The 23,696-nt window shown below is 39.2% G+C and overlaps 3 protein-coding genes across 3 annotated transcripts in view; 1 reads left to right on the top strand and 2 right to left on the bottom strand.

Annotated features, from left to right (window-relative positions):
• Positions 1-1,013: 1,013 nt before the first annotated feature.
• LOC144048428 (ubiquitin-conjugating enzyme E2 G1-like) lies at positions 1,014-7,821 on the bottom strand. The gene is made up of 6 exons (XM_077560368.1): positions 7,528-7,821; positions 5,699-5,801; positions 5,524-5,621; positions 4,811-4,989; positions 4,623-4,730; positions 1,014-2,609 (listed from the first exon to the last, which is right to left on the bottom strand). Exons 1-5 carry the CDS (start codon positions 7,568-7,570, stop codon positions 4,644-4,646), a joined length of 510 nt encoding a protein of 169 aa, XP_077416494.1. The 5' UTR covers positions 7,571-7,821; the 3' UTR covers positions 1,014-2,609; positions 4,623-4,643.
• A 1,164-nt stretch (positions 7,822-8,985) lies between these two features.
• On the top strand, positions 8,986-15,927 carry anapc7 (anaphase promoting complex subunit 7). The gene is made up of 11 exons (XM_077560837.1): positions 8,986-9,203; positions 9,865-10,051; positions 10,180-10,299; positions 10,464-10,575; positions 10,683-10,836; positions 12,202-12,344; positions 12,626-12,743; positions 13,944-14,140; positions 14,207-14,431; positions 14,505-14,655; positions 15,209-15,927. Exons 1-11 carry the CDS (start codon positions 9,103-9,105, stop codon positions 15,396-15,398), a joined length of 1,698 nt encoding a protein of 565 aa, XP_077416963.1. The 5' UTR covers positions 8,986-9,102; the 3' UTR covers positions 15,399-15,927.
• A 1,358-nt stretch (positions 15,928-17,285) lies between these two features.
• Positions 17,286-23,696, bottom strand: part of LOC144048643 (sarcoplasmic/endoplasmic reticulum calcium ATPase 2-like) — a 33,150-nt gene continuing 26,739 nt past the window's right edge. The window contains exons 14-20 of the mRNA XM_077560836.1: positions 23,272-23,607; positions 21,122-21,342; positions 20,849-21,051; positions 20,674-20,759; positions 20,468-20,601; positions 20,283-20,400; positions 17,286-18,696 (exon numbers count right to left, since the gene is read on the bottom strand). Of these exons, the coding sequence (XP_077416962.1) occupies positions 18,418-18,696; positions 20,283-20,400; positions 20,468-20,601; positions 20,674-20,759; positions 20,849-21,051; positions 21,122-21,342; positions 23,272-23,607 (1,377 nt within the window). The 3' untranslated portion in view covers positions 17,286-18,417. The remainder of the gene's footprint in view (positions 18,697-20,282; positions 20,401-20,467; positions 20,602-20,673; positions 20,760-20,848; positions 21,052-21,121; positions 21,343-23,271; positions 23,608-23,696) is intronic.

Here is a 23,696-nt window from a genome sequence, read left to right as displayed (position 1 = left end):
CATATTTTTTCCACAAAGCTTTACTAATATTCAGTCCACACGTGTGCTGTTTGTTATCTTCGACCAACCTAAAATTTTGAAAATGGCTTGCTCTCTTTGACAATGCAGAGTTCCTTGTATTTAACACAGAGGTGACCAACTGTTGACTAATTTACTTTTTTTTTTTTTAATACACCCAAAAAGTTCTCTTTAAAAAATCCAACAAATCCATGGGTGCCGAACTGCAAATATGCAAGGATCGACTAGTTTTAAGTTGTAATATCATTAATCAACACTAAATGGCAGACATGTATTAGTTGCGCTTTCACAGGATCTTATACTGCCCTGTACCACAATGTGAGTAGGCCTAATATTTTTTTTTTGCAGATTTGGAATGATATGCAGCACACTGCACAAACATATAGTACCTCCATAATAAAGGGACGTGTAGAAATGTATGCCATCTAGTGGTGAACTAATAGAATGCAATGACCTAAGTTCAAAGCGCATGCATTTTGAAGCACGCACACTACGGTGCCTCAGAGAGATCATAGTTTGCAATCCTACCACAAATTGCTACGCCCACCAAATTTGTCTCCTTCCGGTATATTTAGCAGAAAAATGGTGGCGAAACATGGCGGCCTTCTGTAAGGCGTGGTGCGACCTATGTAATATAATTAGCAATTACTAGACCTATGATTATATAAAAAAGATGATAGAATTTTTTTTGCATGTTATGAAAATTGTTTTTTCAAATAAACATTGAAAAAACAAATGTCTACACTTGCCCCTTAAATTTTTTGGGGATGATTTTTGTGAAAAAAATTACAGAATGACTTCTTGCACTAAATGTTTCGTTTTGTGCCATCCTTAAAATCATCTTATGTGAGGATTTGTAAATCATAAACGATGGTATTCCATTTTAATTAAGTTTTACACAATGTACACAATTTATTGAAATGGAAGGTTGTGGAACAAGAGGTCAAACGTGTGAATGCAAAATAAAGCCTCATCTAAATATTCAAAGAAAGCACTCATTTTACACACTTTATTGAGCATCATGTCCAATGTACATTGTAGTGACACAAAATGGAAAACAAAACAAGTTGCAACATTACAGGGTGGATACCTGGACACCATTTTCAGAGCATATTGCTTGATGTTTGAAAATCGCATCGAATCTGTGCAAATACAGTGAACACCGGTCAGAGGTGGTCATGGTAGTTTAAAAAATTCTGACGTAAAACATTTGACAGCAGTGCCATGATCATCAAGTCAAGACAAGTCTCAGACTACACATCACATTCACCCAGGATGTACATTGTAAAATGGTGTCCTTCACATATTCAACTCACTCAAACCTGATTGCATGTGCCAAGAGATGGTTTTTGTCATCAGTCTGTATTGGTATTGATGCCATGGCTTGGTCATTAGAAAGTCCATTATTGAGGAGGAAATTGTTATAGTTTGACCAGTGTACTTTATTATTATTTTTAATTGTGTCTTTCTCTAATGACAATGAGTGTTTGTGTCAACTTCATGCGCAAAAAGAATAAAACCCCAAATTCTGACCTTAACATGACACGTTGGCTAAATGTGCACCAGGAAAAACTGAAGGTGAAAGTTTGACCTGTCAATCTAGCGACGGTCTCCAGCATCTAAACCCAAGCAAATGTGAAACGTATGACCCACGGAGGCAAGCCCGATGTGCAACAACATACTAACAGCTAATCCAATTCAACAACGGAGGGCCAAACGTCCCCACATTGACAACTCAAGCAGATTGAGGTCACTTCAGATGCCACAGCAGTACACGCTGCACACCCAGAATTATCACAGCTTGTAGACTTCTCCCCCACGGATCCTTTTTGGTTGTGGCAGTTGAAAGAAATCTTCATTGATCAAGAAAGCAATATGAAGTCTATCGTCACCGAGTGCTAATTGTAACATTAGAGTTGAATCCTGAGAAGTTGGCACAAACCTAGTGTTAACGTTAGCCATGCGTGTGCGGGAAGATCATGGCTGAGCACAGGAAGCCATTTTGTTCACGATTACAAATAAGACGCGAGAGGGTTTGAAGGGATCTTGATCGCTAAGTGATAGCAGGTGCCCCCCCCCCCCAAAAAAAAGAGTCTCATCCTCTCTTTCTGAACAGCAAGCAGATTGAAGAAGTGAAGCCAATAAAAGGCAACAGTGAGTCAATGACAGTGTTGAAAAGCACAATGACATCTCTGACGGATATTTGACGTGTACAGAACGTCATGGAGAGGACAGCGGATGATGTCAACGTAACAGGCTTCCATTTATTCCACTCAATCTTGACCACGAAATTGCATAAGAAACCTGGTAGTATAAAGTAGAAACTGTTCAGCAGCAGATAAAAAAGCAAGTTCATTTACAGTAGTGACATATTTTACACATCATTAGTTTTCCCAAAATAAATAAAATTAAATATACAATTCCAGGTAGGAAGTAAGTGAATTTCGCTAGTAGTGTTCTCAAATTTGCTCTTCTTGTGACAAACGACAACAGCTTGCGGAAACCAGCTTGCAAGCCAACAAATTCCTTTTGTCTTGCAAAACAAGGGGCACAAAAGTCGCAACGTTTCCCTCAGGAGGCATTTCCCTAAACTGGGGGGAAAAGAACATTTATTTATTACAATCGGGTCATCAAGTTAAATTACATCACAAATATACATAAAGTATTTTGCCCCTCTGCCCTCTCAAAAAAAGTGCCCTTTGGAAAGTTTTTTTTAATTTTTTAATTTTATTATTATTTTTTTAATTAAACACTTTACTGAGGACAGGTCATTGTTGACACAATTTTTTAGAAAAGCTGCATGATTATACGTACAGGTTTGTTTTTTCTCCCTCGTGTGTGCGTGCGAGTGTTTGTTGTCTGGGGATTGGGCATTTTGTTTGTGTTGGTGGAAAACTGTTAATAATACATGATTCTGTGCCATATTTGTCATTGTTGTTTTGAAAAAGTTAATAAAAAGACATTTGAAAGAAAAGAGAAAAGCTGCATGATTAATCGCGTGTGAAGTGTAGTTTAAAATGCTATATGCTAATTCAATAATAGATAACGTGATAACCACTGCATAGTAAGACTAATGACGGTGAAAGGAAGCTCTCTGTGATCCGTGCATTGAAAACATGAGACAACAACTGACATTGCTACGATGCAGTCTCCATCCAGCATCAAGCAGCATTGCTGGCACTTTGATTGTTATCGAATATTTTGACGTTTTCCTTGCAGACAAGCATGTTCTCGCTCTCCTCCCTCTGTCCTTGTGCTCATACAGCGCCACTTGCACCCATGCACGTGCAGGATGGGATTTAATTGGCTCGGAGTTTATTCTACTTCATTCGGGTTTTTCAAGCGATCAGCTCATCAGCAAGCTCTGCATGAAGTCTGATAACGATCCTCAGCTGTGTTGGCTGAAGGAGACATGGAAAAGAGGCTGCATAAGGGGTACTCAAGGACCGGGGTTGAGAAACACTGCTTTACACCCATTAACTTGTTTCTACTAGCGCTCTCCTACCTTTAAAGCCAGGAGAGCGGTTATGTCATTTTGTTTGATTTTGACCAATTCATGGATGCATCAGCATATTCACGAGAGGGTGACGTTGGCCTCGTAACATGTCTTGGGAGTTTTATTTGAGCATTCATGGCTGACGCAGATTTGTAGGAGTTATGAAATAATGATGCGATTGACGGCGCGGGAGGACTTTGAATCAGTGTAACCAGTAAACAGTGGCATATTGTTAAGAAATATGATTAGAGAGAATGAGGATGTTGAAAATGTTGACGGCTATGTAACGGTATGGACGACGGATAATTAATTACCACTCGATTTTCCGAGGTTGCTACAACTGCGCTCCAGTGTTGAAGGTAAATATTACCCGCCTATGTGACACAGTTGTTTGTTGATTTTTTTATTATTTTTTTTAATATAAACTCTGAAAGTGTAAGCTCTGAAATGTTTTTGGAATTATGCTTCTATCTGCTTCAGGAGCTGAGATAATTATTTAGTAGGCATTGACAATATTGTTGAATTTCCAGGAAAACTTCAGGTTTTTGGATTTTACAGACATATTTTGCCAGGCGCTTTAGGCCTTAATGGGTTAAACATGACCTTCCGCCTTGGGCACTAACCCTGTCCAATCACTTTGCAGTGGAGAAGAGCAAAGACAACGTGCTAAAGAGGAAAGCTGACCGAGCGGCAAGTGTGGATTATGAAAATGTTTTGAGGAGACTAAAATTGCTTTGATTTGAAATATATGAAAGCATTCTGCTTTATTTTGCAAGTTACTCATCGTTAGAAGTTTAATGGTACACAACTGGCTTGCTAATAAAAACGTTTTTTTCTTCATAGAGAGCCGTTATTGTGCTGATTAGTTACAAATATCAAAACATGCAAACGTACACGTACAACACACGGAAATTGTTGTGAAAACAGATGTTTCTGGTGCCACGTCAGTTCAATAAAAGTCCTTTTACCATGTTATGACAAAACCTGAGGCGTGACAAGGTCATAGGTTTTCATTGAACAATGACAATAAGATTAGTTTTAAATGGCATTATCATCGAAAAATTCATTTAACGACATGTAATTAGAAAGTAACTTTATAAAAACTTACCCTGGAATTCACAACCCACTCCTAGTCAAAGGCCATCTCTTGACTTTTTCTTACACAACGAGCCACTTTTCTCTTGAATTCACCGTTTGGGTCCTCCCTCCACTCTTTCTGTGAAGGAAACTTGCAACTTTTAATGACATTGCACGTGCCAACATCACACGGATGAGACTCTTCCCAGGTGAACTCACCGCAGCATCTACATTAGCTGGTGAATCACTGTTGGGGTCGGCCAACATGGAGATAACACTAATCATGATTGTCTCGACCGTGTGGATGGGCAGCCAGCGCTCTTCGGGCTTCTCATAGCCAAACTTATCCTCTCCGGGCTCATGTAGGATGGAGATGCACACGTCCCCGTTTTTTGCAACTGGTTGGAGACACATACGGGGGGGAAAAAGGATGTTTAATTGACAAGTCATGGCATTACAGATTTTGCAACTAAATTAATTAAGAATACCTCTGAGATCAAATTTTTGTCAACAATAAGCAGTTGGGATAACGGATGGATATAAAACATTCATTGCATTTGACTCACTATGAAGATTTATTATTATTATTTTTTAGAGTACCGGTACTCTTATTTATGAACCAATCAATTAAGCACTACCCTTGTTTTTCCTGAATCATTTAACTCCGTAAGTTGATTCCCTTAGACGTTTTGGTCAAGTGTATGCTCCGGGCTTTGAGGTAAGAGTTTGGAAAAGGCCCTTATCTGCCCCAACCTCCTCAAACAACTTTAGGGTAAACTACAGCAGAGACATCCAACATCAGTAACCGTTCACCTCACAAATCTTATATCGGATGAACAGACAAAAAAAAGAAGAAGAACATCTGATATGCTAGGAAAAAGGTCCACATATCATGCAAGCCGAGTGTGTATTTGTGACTCCTGAGTATTTACCATTCGGGTGCCAGATTTCAGTAATGAACTTCATCTTTGGAGGTCGAAGAGGATAATCATAAGGAAAGGTTAGATAGGCTTTAAAAAAACCTCCTTCACTGTAAGAGAAAAGATAACCAAGTTTAAATGTTTGGACTGGAGGAAAAAAAATATAGGAAAACGTGTGCTGACTCACAAAAGGGTATCTTGGGGACCAATGATCACAACTTCCCATTTATATATGTCGTCATCATCTATTAGACCTGCTGAAAATCCCTCCACAGGGTTCTTGTTGAGCTCTGAAAGAAGAGACAAGGGATGGTTTAAATGATCAAGTAGAACACTCAAGATATTGATGGCTCTTAAGTCGCACAATTATGACAGTTGGGCAAATAAATGTTGCTCACAAACAAACACTAAAATGAACTTCCACAGCATATTGAAATTATGAAGTGGAGTCACATCCAATTTGCAGTTCAGCCACCAAGAAAAGAAGATGAGAAGATGACAAGAAAGTGTATGCAGTATATATATTTAGGCTGGGTAATAAATCATTTTTAAAAAACAAATCGTAGAAAATTTGCTAAGTCGTGAAATCGAGTTTTGTCTTCTGGATGATTAAAAGCTGTTGTTCTTATGTTCAGTTACATCCAGATGTTATTGTGTGTTGTAATTGTGGAAGAATGCTAGATGGGTGGTTTACAAGACATATTTTACAATAGCTACTACCTACTTATTTGTGGCATTTAAACACAAACTATGAACTTAGCTATGATTGTTAAATTGATGTTAAAACAAATTTAGAATCACTATACATTATTGTTGTCTGACCATTTTGCACAGGAATTATTTTTGAATAAAGGAAATCTTTAAATAAATATTTGTTGGGTTTATTAGATTAAAAATCGCTTAAAATCGTAATTGTCCTGAATGACTCGTGGTGGGTCAAAATTTTATTTTTTCTCCAAATCGCCCAGCCTTTATTTATATATTGTCCAACAATGACCAATCAAATAAGGTTGGTGAGTAGTATATCAATCCTTTTATGTGGTAGTGCTTAATTGTTTAGTTGATGTTGTTTTTAATCACTAAACAAATCCAAATAAACAACAATTGGTCAATAAACGGTAATCAAGAAAAAAATGGTTTTGCAAAATTATTATTTTTTACCTTATTCGATTAAGTGATGAAAAAAAAGAATCAATAGCATGATCGATTTTAAAATTATTCAACACTGACAGCCCTGCATACGCACGCAAACATACTATATGATATAGTAGAATATGATCATAAAATAATGTTGCATTACTTTACCATTCGCATTTGGCAAATAACAAATTTCTCATAATTTTAAATTGGGGTAAAAATCAGATTGAGCCGGAAAGTCATTGTGCAAGCAGAAGGCATCGTGTGCTTGCGCTGTATCATCATAGATGAGTGGTGAGCAGCACGATGAATGCTGTCAATACAGTCAATGTTCTGTCAGAGAACGCCACCTGGACAACAATTAGTTTGCGATTTGGAGTCCGCAACAACGACCTGCGTTTGTCTACACACACAAAAAGAAAAACTCCCGGGCGAGTAACATTGACGATAATCCCATAAACACTTGGTTCATTTGTAATTTGACTCTATCAAGTTTCACATGTAGAAACGCTGTGATTTGTAACGCTCTATCGTTAGCAAAAAGTGATTTAAGATGGTTTTGGGTCAATGTACCGATAATTCCTTTGTTCTGTCAGCTAACTAGTGACGAATTCGCTAGCCCGTTAGCAAGGCTACGTTGCGATTCTATTTTAGGTTCTTAAATGGTTAGTCAACCTATGTTAACTATGAAATTCTGTTTTCCACTAGACGCCAGTAGCTGCAACTGTATCTGTTCCTGCAACCAGAAGCCACCGTGTTAAATTTACATCTGTGGTCTTAACACGATAGCGTTGCGTGGCTAAAACACTAACGTAGCTCATAGCTACGTAAACTTTACATTTGACTACTTTCCCCCGTTGCATAGTGAGAATCATTTACCTGCAAGTTGTTTTCGAAGAAGTAACGCTGATTGTTCGGTCATGGTATGCGTACGTTATTGAAAAATCTGGTTTTCTAAATACTCCCAGGAAAATTAAAGCTAGCCCAGATTTGCTGCCTGCTGCCGATTTCCCTCTGTGTTTTGACACAAGGTTCAGCTGCTGCCTTTGCGTATGCGCATGCGTGCATATTATTGACAGCTTGCGAGTGCGTCTGTGTCTGACTGGGAGTCCGCATCGCATTCACAAAGATGACAACGGTGCTTACGACATTCAGCTTCGCCCATTTCTACCCTACTGATGATGCGACCGTGTTCAGAAATCCACTCAACAACAAACACTAGCTGTCTGAGTGGACAAAGTGATTCCGGTTCACATAATTAACATCACGGTGTGGAGACTGTACTTATAAAAGAGCCATGAAATTAAATAAGATACAAAAAGGCACGTTTTTAGTTATATATATTTTGCTCAGAAAATATGGCATCCCGAAACAATAAAAACTATGTCTGGCTCTCTACATTATACAAATTAAAAGAAAAACAACAACAACTGAATCTTACTTCATATTATTTTTCCTTGAGAAAAACTTTATATTGACAACCTTATTTTTTTTTACATGGGGTAAAAACGCTGATAAATATAATCAACCCCAAATTTAGACACTATGGTCCTCGCCTATGGAATAGCCTGCCAGAGGGCATTGGGTCCGCAGAGACTATTGACGTTTTTAAGAGGAGGCTCAAGACACACTTTTTTAGTTTGGCTTTTAAATGATTTTTTTTTAACCCTTTTTATTTGTTTTCTTAATTCCTAGCTCCCTTTATCAAATTGTCTTTTAGTTTTGTTTTTGCCTTTTATTCTGTTTTCTTAACTGTTTTTATTTTGTTGTCTGTTAGTTTTTCGCTCTAGTGTTTCCTAGGTGGCTTTCCTCACATGTTTTCTCTGTTCACCGCCATTTGAAAATAAATAAATAAATAAATAAATAAATAAATAATCGTGCGTGTGTGTGTGTGTGTGTGTGTGTGTGTGTGTGTGTGTGGGGGGGGGGGGTTATGGGTGTTTTTATCTTTTTATTGAATTATGGATGTTTTCATTTTTAGCACCTTGAGTAATGAGTCGCATTTTGATGTATGAAATGTGCTATATAAATAAAGTTTGATTTGATTGGATTTGAAATTATTTGGAGCGAGCGTGTGACATTCACTGCAGTTAAGAGACAGCGTTCATGTAAGCAGTACAGTATAATATGAATGTAACTGTACTGTATACATTTTTAGCCAGTGTATTAGCGTTTAACAGTATTTTATTTTACCCAAAATAATCAAAGCGCATCAATCATTGCATTATGCAACCTCAGAATGCCACCTCTATAGAATTATTTTACTCGAGACAAAGAAAGTCGGATATTTCTAAGTGCACTAAATGCAGCATTTGCCGTTATGCGGAAGAGGGGTCATCGGGCGCCATTTTTAATACACCAGAACTGAGCTAGCAAGGTAGCATTAGCTGTTTGTAAGCTGAAACTTTTAAATACGAGTCGTTACCCCAAATCAAACCTTCATCTTTACCCAAAATGAATGTAGTGGATCATGTGCGAGATATGGCCGCCGCTGGTCTCCACTCCAACGTGCGCATATTGAGCAGCTTGTTGTTGACGATGAGCAATAACAACCCGTAAGTATATAAAATCGGGATCCGTCTATTTGCTGATATGATGCTCTCACCCTCAATTCAATCTCCAAAATGATTGTGCATTGCCGTTTGGTTAGCATCAAACAACATACGGTCATACTCTAAAATTGTTCATGGTTTTGGCTGAAGCCAATGACAGAAGTATAACAGTACGGCGAAATGTAAACATAGAGTACATGATCATAACACACCCATCCAAATGTTTGTTAAACGGCAAACGATACATTTAATGTACGGTAATGTGATGCACGACGTGCGTTAGAATGTATACATTTACCAACTTACTATGGGACACCATTTCGCGTCTTCACTGACTGCAATTTGAAATGCTGTATTCTGATTTCAAATGGCTATTATGACCTCTGTTGTGTATAATAGTAATAATAATTTGCAATTGATGTTTTATTTTTGAACCTAGAGCCTGATGTATCATGGAACAACACCATAACTTATTTTTATCTATTCTATCTATTTTGTACCAGTAGAAGACATTCTCACTTGAAAATGTAATTTATGGTTAGTTATTTTTTTAAGTAGAACATTTAATTTTCACTAATTGGTATTATGTCTTGCCCTGTTATGAGTGATATAGATGTTACAGTCTCAGATCATTGACTTCAATTTGTATCTGTTTGACATCGAGGGAGCTTTTCTCACCTGCTCAAAAGTACCAGCTGTTGGTTTACCACGCTGATGCCATCTTCCACGATAAAGAGTATCGTAATGCTGCCTGTAAATACAGCATGGCACTGCAACAGAAAAAAGTGCTCAGCAAAACATCCAAAGTTCGGACTTCTGCCGGTGGAGCTGCAGCAAACCTTCAGGCACAGGTATGAGCATTAAAATCATTTTTTGTTGACAGCAGTAATGCATGTAAGTCATTCTCTTAGATTTTTGTCTCTGGTAAGCATGCAGTCCAGTCCTTACCCAGTCTATTAGTATTTACTTTCTTTTTCAGAGTTTACCTTCCGAGATTGAAGTCAAGTACAAGATAGCTGAATGTTACACTATTTTGAAATTGGATAAAGATGCCATTGCAGTGCTTGATGGAATTCCATCTCGACAGAGGACTCCTAAGGTAAGATTGTTATAAGCACTTAATGTTAAGTAGAACGTGATACATTATCCCGTAATGCAGTTAACCTGACGAAAGGGTGCCAAGAATTGTGGTGCAGATGAGGTTTTAAAAGTTTAATTGTAGGTAGTCTGTTGATATTGTTGTCCGTTTCCGTTGGCCCCTAGATCAACATGATGCTAGCCAACCTGTACAGGAAAGCAGGCCAGGAACGTTCTGCAGTGACGAGCTACAAGGAAGTCCTCCGACAGTGCCCCCTCGCCTTAGATGCAATCATTGGTAATGCAGGACCGCAACGCCTCCTGACGCTTTCACCTGCCATCTTGCATGCGCTCACCCAATCCCAAAAGTTTGGTTTGTGAAAATCAATATATTTGTCTCCACAGGCCTTCTGTCTTTATCAGTTAAAGGAGCTGAAGTGGCGTCCATGACCATGGATGTTATCCAGAGCGTCCCCAACCTGGACTGGCTTTCTGTTTGGATAAAGGCGTATGCGTTCATACATGCAGGTGACAACCAAAGGGCCATCAACACCATTTGGTAAGCAAAGATCGTTTCATCACAAGACTGTATTTCATGTCATTCACAGAATTCAAAATCTTTATATGTGCTAGTTTTGCTGTATATGTATTGGTTGTTTTAATTTAATGCTTGATGGGTGGGCAGGTCCTCCAGACACACAACTATTTGTATACAAGTCATTCAAAAGTCCAAAATATTATGTACCCGTTAACAAAACCAGCCTTAACTCTTTTACTGCCAAAAACGTCAAATGACGTTTAGTAAAAACCTACGGAGGGACGTTAACTCTTTGACTGCCAGACGTTTTCAGAAACGGGATGTCGCCAGTGCCAGCCAATTTAAGCATTTTGACTGATCTTTCAAGGTCCACAGAAAATGTTGTGTTTGGACTATGGAAACACACATACTACCAAATGAAAGATTGAACTCTCATCATTCTCATCAGTTTTGAAACAAAAAGCGGAGAAAAAGAGCTTTTTGTGAAACGATGTTATTTCATGCACTCTAGTGAATTGTACACTTCTTTTTGTCCATGAATGATGCCACAAACACCTAAATAGTGCTTTACTTCTGTAATACACCACCACCAACAATGAAAAAGTGTTTTTTGGTTGCAAAATACGTTTATTTCCATTCAACAGTGTAACAATTTGACAAAACAATTTTGCAAAGTATTTACAAATGTGTGCAACTGTGGTACTATTTACAATTATGTGGATGTTTCAAATACAGTTTTTCTTTTTGTAACGCTCCCATGCGTGCAAGGAGACGCAGCAGGATTTGCACAACAGATTAGTTTCACTTGCGATGGCTCCTTTCGCGTGCAGACGTTACACTTTCTTGACGGCCTTTTTTTCCGGGGAATAGCAAGTAGCAGACTGTACCCACTCCTCCGATGAATATGCATTGGACTCGGGGTACTCTTCGTCGTCCGATTGCTATTCCCCGGAAAAAAAGGCCGTCAAGAAAGTGTAACGTCTGCACGTGAAAGGGGCAATCGCAGTGAAACGAATCTGTTGTGCAAATCATGCTCCGTCTCCTTGCACGCAGGGCATTTCGGTGAAACTAACCATTTTCTATTGTTGATTACTGAAAATGGAATAAGGTAGAAACAAACTTTTTTTTCTGATGAAAGATGAGAGTTCAATCTTTCATTTGGTAGTATGTGTGTTTCCATAGTCCAAACGTAACATTTTCTGTGGACCTTGAAAGATCAGTCAAAATGCTTAAATCGGCTGGCACTGGCGACATCCCGTTTCTGAAAACGTCTGGCAGTCAAAGAGTTAAGATAAGCGTATATAGAGACGCTATTGTGCGTGTGAATCTGTTTTCACTTTGTCCTCTCATTCGATAACGTTCTAATACTGTATGTCCTCCTGCCAGTTCTCTGGAGAAGAAGTCTCTGTTGCGGGACAACGTGGACCTCCTGGTGAGCCTGGCAGATGTCTACTTCAGGGCAGGTGACACCAAGAATGCCATCCTCAAATTTGAACAAGCCCAGATGCTGGACCCGTATCTCATCAAAGGTACTGCTGGACAACATTCGCATCCACACTGATTGTGATTAGGCTGCTTTTGACTTGACAACATTATACCAACATGCTAATCTGCGCTAACACTGCAGCTGTGCTTACCTTTTGGCTTTGAATTTTAAAGTTTACAATTTGTCCAAATACTTAATTTTTGTAACTAGGCAGATAACAAAAAAAAATCATGTTGAGCAAAGCAGCAAATAATTAGTATTTATTTAAACAAGTCAACTCTCTCCTTAGTGCTAATATGTGAGTGCTGTTCTGCGTACTGACAGGGATGGATGTGTACGGGTACCTGTGGGCCCGAGAAGGACACCTGGAAGATGTCGAGGTCCTGGGTGGGCGACTGTTCAACATCTCAGACCAGCATGCGGAACCTTGGGTCATTTCGGGGTGAGTGTGAGTGTGTGAGACCAGATTGGCACCCGAGTGTGTTCTGGCTAGGTGGATCTTGTATATCAGAGAAAAAGACTAGAAGTGCCACCATAATGACCAACATTAGAATGGCTAAGGCTGGACAATTAACAGAATTTTTTATCGCAATTTCATTTTTGGCTTTTCTTGATCATGTAAACATAATGATCAAAGAAAAACGATCGGTACGTTTACAAGTTCCCTACGTTGTGAAAGGACCCTGAATGCACCATGTAGCTTGTAGCTAGCCCGGAGCGAATCAGTGTGATTCTGCCGTCCCTAAGCGTCCTTTAAGCTGTTTAATGACACTCCAGTTGGAATTAACTGGAAAACTAAACACACAATAAGGAGAATTACGTACAGTGTGTATTTAAATACAAAACATGCTTCATTTTTAACACATCGCGAGCCTAGCGCTAATGCTAATGCAGGTGAATGGAGGATCCCATTCAAATGCTAACAGGAAGTTAGCATTAACTTCAGGGGTCATAGTCCTTCAAATAACAAATATTTACACACAAATGTTGTGCTAACGCATACCCACTGGTAAGATAACACTACTCAAAGGCACAATTTCTTCCCAATTTGTGAAAAACAAATGACAGTTTTTTAATAGAATTCATTTGCAACTTTCTTCTGTTCTCATTGGGTTCGAATTTTCAAGAATTGCAAAAAAGAAACTCAATTGGAAATGCCAGAAATTCAAAAAAAGGCCCCAAGTTTTAATGTAATTCAATCAACAACTGTCCGTCCATAAGAGGCCAAAACGTGCAGGAACACCCAGTATTTGTTTTGTAATTAATGTTTTAGTATACAGAATTGTTTTTCAATTTTACACACTTTTCCACATGACATAGCACAAAATACAATCCCTGAGGTCCCAGGTTAGCCCACTAAGTCTCCAGACTTGTTAAAATAACACAAGATAAAATCAGTATGATAAAGAGGGTAATGTAATGCTTAAGTTTGAAAATGAAGAATTAAAATGCAATAGACTTGAATTTCATATATTTATATGGTTAAGTTATACGTGACAAAAAGAATAGTGTTCAAGATTAAAGCGTTCAATGTGAAGGGATGAATGGGCGTAAGGCTATGATCATAGTTTTGAGTAGGTGAGGTTTAGTTTAACTAGATTACCAGCAGTGGACGAACCATCCTGCATGTTTGTGCTGTTAGTTGTCACAGCTTCTACAGTAAGCGCTACTCCAGAGCGCTGTACCTGGGAGCCAAGGCCATTCAGTTGAACAGCAACAGTGTGCAGGCTCTTCTCCTGAAGGGGGCAGCGTTGAGAAACATGGGCCGAGTCCAGGAGGCCATCATCCATTTTCGAGAGGCCATGCGTCTGGCGCCCTGTCGCCTCGACTGCTACGAAGGTTTGTTAGCTTTCCGCGGCCGCTCACCTCCTCAATCCTTTCATAATAATAGCCGCTTCTTCACAGGTCTGATTGACTGTTACCTGGCATCCAATGGGATCAGAGAAGCTATGGGCATGGCCAATAACATCTACAAGACCCTGGGGGCCAACGCGCAGACTCTCACCATTCTTGCCACTGTGTGCCTGGAGGACCCCGTCACGCAGGAGAAAGCCAAAACCTTGCTGGACAAAGCGCTGGCTCAGAGGCCTGACTACACCAAGGCTGTGGTCAAAAAGGCGGAACTGCTCAGTACGTTCGGCTTTCACAACAGTCAACACTGGACTGTAATGTCGTAAAGTGACGAGCCATCCTTTTTGTGAAGGTCGGGAACAGAAGCATGAAGAAGGAATCGCGCTGCTTCGAAATGCCCTGGCCAATCAGAGCGATTGTGTGCTGCACAGGATGCTTGGCGATTTCCTGGTGGCCGTCAACGACTACCAGGAGGCCATGGATCAGTACAGCATCGCGCTCAGGTAACACACCAGGACCTTCTGAAAAATCCATGAGCAGCCGAACTATACGTTCTTGACATTTTTTTTTTCATTTGATAGCCTCAAAGTGTTTTTAACTTATTCACTCCAGCCATTTTCACTGTAGCAACCCCCTTCGCTCCCTGCTGTTTTTGCAAGGTCCACAGAATGGTGTGTTCTATTGCTATAAAAACATGAAACATACCAAAAGAAAGATTAGAGTCTCTTCTTTCATCAGGAAAAAAAGTCCATTTGTATCTGTTTTCTAGCAATTATCATTAGAATAGAGCTAAGTTTCATTATTATTCACAATCCTGTTGAAAACACTGGCAAAAAGAGCTTGTTGCAACATGGCCCCAGTTGATCTGGTTGATCTCTTATACTCTGCTGCCGCCTGCTGGCCGTTTTTTGTAATAACTACCACTGTAAAAAAAAAAATATATATATATATATATAAATACGTTTTTGGGAGTGAAGGACAAAGTATTTAACGTATTTACTTGTTTCGGGGTTTGAATAAGTTAAAATGGTCACGTCACTGTTCTATCCTTCCCAGTCTGGACCCCAATGATCAGAAGTCCTTAGAAGGCATGCAGAAGATGGAGAAGGAGGAGAGTCCCACAGACGCCACTGTAGAGCTGGATGGCGACGACATGGAGGGCAGCGGCGAAGACGGCGACCTGGAGGGCAGCGACAGTGAGGCCGCCCAGTGGGCTGACCAGGAGCAGTGGTTTGGGATGCAGTAGCCACGCCAACATGTTGACTATCCGAACCCGAACCTCCTCATTACGCTGCTCGAGACTGATTAAATCAGGATCACCTCAGTCGAAACTATTAGACTGACCTCATATTTTCTGTTTTGTTTGCTCATTCTTCCCGTCTTTTGACATGAGCCCCCATATTTCACATAATTTTGTTTTGAAAAAGTAACATTTCAATGAAAAAAAAACTTACATCAATTTGAAGCTGTGGTCAGAATAGCTGACTGAATAGATTTGTTCTTGTAATTGGCGACTGGCCGAGGAGGAACGTCGTGGAAGAATTTGAGTATGTTATATATTATATTAACACATCAACATTGCCATTATTGTACACATATAGTGGTATCAAGCTATGTTTGACAGTTTTTATTTTGATGTCTATAAAGCCTGTTTGTACCAGTGTTATGTTGGAATGCATAATACAAACATTACAAAAATGTTTATATTGTGTTTTGTAAATATATTTTTTAAATGGACAGTTGAATTCAATAAAAGTTTGTCGATGTGGATGCAATCCAGTTTCTGTAAAGTTCATTGACAAGACACGTAAAGGTAGAGTATTCATTAAATCTAATTTTATTTACCTGAATCCAAAGTTCATGTGACAAATTGAACAATCTTGACAAAAACAGGCGCAGAAGCAAAATGACTCACTTGCCGTTGCTCCTATTGTACATCACTACATCTGCTCCAAATTCTTTTGATTTCTTATCATCCCATAAAAGCATTTCCTTAGGAAAAAAAACAACTGGTTTTAAGCTTATCTAACACTTGTATCGGTGAATAACCTTTAAGCAGTTCTTGACATTCTCTATTGCACAAGTCAGCAGCTGTAGCAGACATGCACCGATAAATATTATGCAACTGAATGTACACAACAGTACTAAGATTTTCAGGTAAAGTATGGCATGAGAGCTGTTGTCATTCTTGGCTCTTCATGCGCAAGGATGGAAGGAGCGATGAGGACTTTGATTCATGGCCATTCTGTCAAAACAAATGAACGAGCTGCGGCTGTCTTCGCTCAACTTTTAGGACATGCAGCTCTTCAACTGTACGTGTGCTGCCCAAAACACATGCACAACACAAAACAAAGCCAAGGAATTTGGAGACCAGTTGAGCCTATATGGCTTTTGCTGGGAAGAGAAAAGAGAGGGAGGAGAACCATTAAATCATTGCACACTTAGTCAAAATGATCAGTTTACCACTCCAAGTGTGTTAACTTGTTTTAATGTACAACATGTAGGCGAGCTGAAAATTAGTACTTGAAGGAAAGCAAAATAAAATATAGTATTTGGAATAGAGTGGGCTATGGCGGAACAAAACGACTAAATGAATAAAAGTGAAAATAAAAAACGGATATAAAAATATAATAAAAAAATTCAATATAAATGGAAATAAAAATTATATATATATATATATATATATATATATATATATATATATATATATATATATATATATATATATATATATATATATATATATATATAAATAAATGTAAAAAATAAATACAAAATAAAGAGATTCGAAAAATATAAAAATAAATGTTGAATTAAATACAAAAATAAATATATAAATATAATTAAATACCAATAAACAAAAACACTTTGCTCTCACATTTATTTATTTCATGCTGCAGAAAGCTTGTCCTGGGTTGGACTCCGCTGTTGCAAACTGAATAAAATAAATGTGAGAGCAAGGCGTTTTTATTTATTGATGACTATTTAATTAGATTTATATATTATTTCAACATTTATTTTTCAATCTTGGTTTTTATTTTTGTATTTATTCATTTAGTGATATATATATATATATATATATATATATATATATATATATATATATATATATATATATATATATATATATATGTATTTATTCATTTAGTGATATATATATATATATATATATATATATTCAGTTTTTTATTTATATCTTTATTCATTTTTTTGTATTTAATTTTTGTATATCGTTTTTTATTTTCATTATTTATTTTTAGTTTTGTTCCTCCATAGTGGTGGAGACTTCAAACAAAAACATTCTGTGCCAGTTTGAAATGTGAAATCATTTTACATCCATTTGGCACTTTGTGACACTGAAGGCATTTGAATCAGACCCACACGTGTGTTCATTGCCTCTCTCAACTCAATACCATCCGCACAATGGTTTTAAAACCCAATTAAAAATCTGAGGAGCTGTTGTACAAGCCATCGCACAAAAACGGGCAAGCGTTTATTAGCATGCAGTTCAAAGTGTACTCACGCTGCAGGCAAATGCATGGAAGGCCTTCAAGGAAAAGCTCAATGGCACTCAGTGGCAAAAAAGCACTCTTGTCAAGTCAAACATTTCAACAGCAACAATAAAATCTAGAGGTTCTACTTTGTGCACTATGTACACATATTCACACACCTCCAGTGACATGTCAACCCCGCAGAGGTGAAAACCAGGCTGTTCATGTGAAGTAACATAATAAGTGTTTTCAAGTAGAGCATGTGCGTTACGTATAAATAGTTTAAAAATAATCAACAAATTAAATGCACGGAAAGTCCTCACTTCACTAAGATGAGGGGAAAAAAGTGTGGATGAAGACTTTGGGTGCTCCAAATCATGTGTTGGTTGGTCGTGGAGACAAATAGAAGTCGTAACGGTTAAAGAACAGCGGTGAGGTAGCTGTGCTCTGCCTAATGCAGAAAATAATAAACGCAGACACTCAAGTCCTAAATTAGCATTCTTCTTATCCCCACATGATCCATTTTTATAAAAGTTGTGTAAATTCTCTCTTTAGATCAACACACATATGTAGAATAATAATATTATAAAAACTTGTGTTAACAAAGTAAGAACATGGAACTCTGCTCGCACCCCCCCCCCCCCCCACCCAAATGTTCTAAATATCAAAGATGCGTCTGTCATCAGACCAGGAGCGAGTGTTTACTGGAAGTTAATGTTTCAGTTAGATATGTGTGTGTTAATGTCCACTCCACATCCGTGCCCGGGAGGTCACTCAGGGCCACAACACGGCAGCCACGTTAGTGTCGGTGCTGTAGATCCACAGCACCAGAGGCAGCGAGATGGCCACAAAGGGCCACGAGATGCCCTCGGCGCATGCGGACAGAGAGCGCCGCCCTTTGTGGCCCGCCACCGGCTTCTCCGACTCTTTACCCAAGTCCAAGTGGTGCCTGGCCGACAACTTGAGCAGCTCGTCCAGCAGGATGACGGGCATGGAGATTTTCAGCACCATCAACCACTGGGTGACGTCTAGAGGGGTGATCTGGAAGATGACCTGAGGAGCGTGACCCGTCAAAACATTAATTTTGGGAGCATGATGTGGTACACTTACACACAACTGCAAACTCAAGATATATATATAATTCAGGATTAAAAAAAAAATTACACCCCTCACATTTCTGCAGATTTAACATGTGCACTAATGAGTCACATGACATCAGGGGCTGGACGATTACCCGAAATGTTATCGTGATTTCGATTATGCCTTCTCTCGATCATTTAAATGTAATGATTAAAGAAAAACGTTTAATGTGCAGAATGCCACGGCGCGTGTACAAGTTCCCTACGTTGTGAAAGTACCCTGAATGCACCACGAAGCTTATCGCCAGTCCGAAACGAATCAGTCTGATTCTGCCATCCCCAAGTTAAGCGTCCTTAAAGCTGTTAAATGACACTACAGTTGGAATTAACTGTAAAACTAAAGGCGCAATAAGGAGAATTACAAGCAGTGTGTATCTAAATACAAAACATGCTTTGTTTTTAAAACATCGCTAGACTACCGCTTACTAAGGAACTGTCACGCATGGCGGATCCCAATCAAATGCTAACAGGAAATTAGCATCAACTTCGGGAGTAATAGTCCTTTAAATAACGAATATTTACACACAAATGCGGTGAAAACACATACTCACAAGTAGGATAACACTACCCAAAGGCACAAATTCGTCCTAATTTGTGAAAAGCGAGATATTTTAATGTACAGTAATTCAATCACAACTTTCTTTTTTCTCATGATAAGTGTGTACACTATGGATGCATGGCACCACACTGCCCCTAAGAGGCCAAAAGGCGCAGGAACACCCAGTATTTGTTTTGTAATTAATGTTTTAGTATACAGTACTTTTTTAAAATTTTACTTTTTTAATTGTAACTTTTTTTTTTGTTTAAGGGTTGACAAAATTTTATTTTTCTCTAAATTCAAGGATACAAATATATCCAAGGACTTGGTCATATCAACACACATTTCCACATGACATAGCACAAAATACAACCCCTGAGGTCCCAGGATAGCCCACTTAAGTCCCCAGACTTGTGAAAATAACACAAGATAAAATAATTATGATAAAGAGGGTAATGTAATGCTTAAGTTTGAAAATGAAGAATGAAAATGCAAGAGGCTTGAATTTCATATATTTATAAAGTTATGTTACATGTGACAAAAATAATAGTGTTCAAGAATAACGTGTTCAACGTGAAGGAATGAAGGGGCATAAGGCTATGATCATAGTTTTGAGTAGTTGAAAAAATATTAAGTTTTAAATTTAATGAATAATCGTTTTGTTAATCGTGATTTCAATCTCAATCAAAAAAATAATCATGATTATTATTTTGGACCAATTGTGCTCAATTTAGACATTTCCATTTAGGAGTGTACACATTTTCATTGCCAGGGGTTTAATTGAATAACCGCTGTATTTTGAGTTGTATAAGATGTACAATGACTACTTTCCATTGTGCCAAAGTGTCAGTTCTTCATTGTTGTCCCATGAAAAGATATAATTAAATATCTGCAGAAAAGTGAGGGGCTGTATACTGTTTGTTGTATGACTCATCTAGTGATTTTTTAAACTTCAGACTTACTGGTAGAGGCTCCACATAGAGGATTAAGAAGTGCAGGGACATGGAGAGGCAGATGGCCCCCAGCAGCCAAATGTTTTCCCAAGGAGGCATCCGCAACAGGGACTGGTTTTCTGACAGACTTTGGGAAGAAGAAGATGAGGATCATTGTGTACAAATGTTGCTTTTGCACCCGGAAGCTTTTGTACCTGTTGAGAGCGTTGCACATCTCAATAGTAACGAGGACAGACAGGGCCATGGTCATGGGGTACGGGGACTCAAACACTTCGCAGTCCAGGCCGTCAAAGTCCGGGTTGTCTGGGCTACACTGGAGGAAGTGACTCTGCATAGAAAGATGAAGAAGATGAACCTTTTGGGTTCGGGGCTGCAGCTATTGACGATCGTGCGCGCCTACCAGCTGGTACAGTGTGACCTGAGGCCCATCATCCGAGAGCGTAAACCACCAAGCCGCGGCTCCCACCGTGGCGGCGCCGACGTAGCCTGCGAGCAAATACGCCAAAAGCGCACGCGCGTCTTTAAACGACTTCCGCCGTCTCGAAACGCACAAAGACTGCGGCCGCGACACTCACCGCCAATGGCCAGATATCGGAAGAAGAGCCATCCGGAAATGAGCGGCTCTTTGGCATTGCGGGGAGCCTTCTCCATGATGTCGAGGTCCGGTGGGTTGAAGCCGAGGGCGGTCGCGGGGAGGCCGTCGGTCACCAGGTTGACCCACAGCAACTGAACTGGGATCAGTGCCTCGGGGAAGCCCAGTGCTGCAGTAAGGAAGATGCTAGCAGGAGAGGAAGGAAACGTCAACATGGCGGGATGACAAACAGAAGTAACGTTGGAAAAGAACTTACCAGACAACTTCGCCTACATTGGAGGATATGAGGTACCGGATGAACTGCTTCATGTTGTTATATATAGCGCGACCTTCCTCAACAGCTGCCACAATAGAAGAGAAGTTGTCATCGGCGAGGACCATCTCAGAGGCTGACTTGGCCACGGCAGTGCCAGAGCCCATGGCGATGCCAATCTCCGCCTTCTTTAAGGCGGGGGCATCATTCACACCATCTCCCGTCTGCGGACAAACATGGCGCCATTCCATTACTCACCAAACTTAAGATTTACTTAGGGCTGGACGATTATGGGAAAAATAATAAATCACTATCATTTTTGATTGAGATTGAAATCATGATTAATAAAACAAATTAGTTATTGATTGAAACTACTACTCAAAACTATGATCATAGTTTTACGCCCATTCATCCCTTCACGTTGAACCTTTTATTCTTGAACACTATTCTTTTTGTCTAGTATAACAATATAACCTTATAAATATCCAATTAAATTCAAGCCTCTTGCATTTTCATTCTAAATTTTCAGACTAAAGCATTACATTACCCTCATTATTTTCACAAGTCTGGGGATTTAGTGGGCTAACCTGGGACCTCAGGGATTGTATTTTATGCTATGTCAATGACCCAACACACATTTCCTAATGGCATACCAACAACGTTGGTAATATCAAGAAGAAAAAAAGTCTTTGGATATAATAATAAAAAAAAAAAGTCACATAAAAATACTGTAATTGCAAAACAAATACTAGGTGCTCCTGCATGTTTTGGCCTCTTAGGGGCAGTGTGGTGCCATGCATCCATGGTGTACATTAGTGATGGGCATGACAGTTCTTTTAAGTGAACTGAATCTTTAGAATCAATTCATTAAAAAGAACCGTTCATCGAATCGTTTGTCTACGCTGGCTGCTGATTGGTCGTTCGTGAAGAATGACGACATGACCGTGGCTGAGCGCAAATGAACTGAGAAAAGAACGAATCACTTCAGGAAGTGATCCGTTCACTCACGTTCACTGAAAAGATTAGTTTTTTTAACAAAACGTACGTGAACGACGAAACACTAGTGTATATGCTTACAATAAAAACAGAAGAAGGTTGCGATTGAATTCTTATTAAAATACTGTAATTCGAGTTTCACAAATTGGGAATTTGTGCCTTTGAATAGTGTTAAATGTGATTCCAAAGCATTTGTGTGTGAATATTTGTTATTTGAAGGACCATTACTCCCGAAGTTGATGCTACCTTTCTGTTAGCATTTGAATGGGATCCTCATTTCACTTGCATTAGCATTAGCGCTAGGCTTGCGATGTGTTAAAAATGAAGCATGTTTTGTATTAAAATACACACTGTATGTAATTCTCCTTATTATGTGTTTTGTTTTACACTTAACTCTAACTGGAGTGTCATTAACTCATTTGCTCCCAAATACGTTCTATTTTTAAATGTTTTAAGTGTCACAAAGAAATATCTATACGTTGTTTTTTTGCTTTTTTTTAATGCTAGAGCATACAGAAGCATAGGAAATGAACCAGGATCATCTTGAAAAAACCCTCAATTACCCAGAATTCTAAAAAGATTTGTGAATAATGATGAAACTTAGCCATATTCTAATGTTAATTGCTGCAAAAACGATAGAAATATACTTTCTCTCCTGATGAAAGAAGAGACTTTAATCTTTCTTTTGGTCGGTTTCATGTTTTTATAGCAATACAACACAATATTCTGTGGGTCTTGCAAAATCAGTCAAAATGCAGTGAAGTGAAAATGAGTGAAGGGGATTGTTTTAGTGAAAATGGCTGCGAGTGAATGAGTTTTAAGGAAGCTTAGAGATGGCAGAATCACACTGATTCGTTTTGTGCTAGCTACAAGCTACATGGGACATTTAGGGTCCTTTCACAATGTAGGGAACTTGTAGACGCGCCACGGCCTTCTGCACATTAATCATTTTTCTTCAGTCATTATATTTTAATGATCGAGAGAAGGCAAAATTGAAATCAAGTGACAAACATTGCTCATTCACTGCGATTGGCATGTATATCCGCCAGGCAGTGAATGAGTTAAAGCAAAAAGTTGATAAGTGTGAGAAATTGAAAAGCAATTATAGCAGGAAAACTAACAAAACTCATGTTACGGACACGTTTGAGGTAACATACCATAGCCGTGATCTCATCAAATCCTTGCAGGAACTCGACGATCTTGGACTTGTGTGAAGGCTCCACGCGTGCAAAGCAGCGAGCGTGGGTGACGGCGTCACGCTGGGCGTTGGGCGGCAGGTCGTCAAACTCTCGCCCGGTGAAGGCCATCTGGTCCACGTCGTCATCCTCGGAGAAGATGCCGATACGCCGGCAGATTGCCACGGCTGTGCCTTTGTTGTCCCCGGTGATCATGATGACGCGAATGCCGGCCTGGCGGCACAACTTGATGGACGCCGCCACCTCCTGTCTGGGAGGGTCCAGCATGCCCACGCAGCCGACAAAGGTCAGGTCCAACTGGACACAGGGTGAACACAATGTTTCTACTCTGCAGCAAAAAAAAAAATACTCCAAATTTTTCTCTGAGGTTATTAGGGATGGGCATA

Source organism: Vanacampus margaritifer, chromosome 3 (genome assembly GCF_051991255.1).
Source record: "Vanacampus margaritifer isolate UIUO_Vmar chromosome 3, RoL_Vmar_1.0, whole genome shotgun sequence".
NCBI lineage: Eukaryota > Metazoa > Chordata > Actinopteri > Syngnathiformes > Syngnathidae > Vanacampus > Vanacampus margaritifer.
Note: the sequence above shows the minus strand (reverse complement) of the source record. Positions and strands in the feature narration are given on the sequence as shown.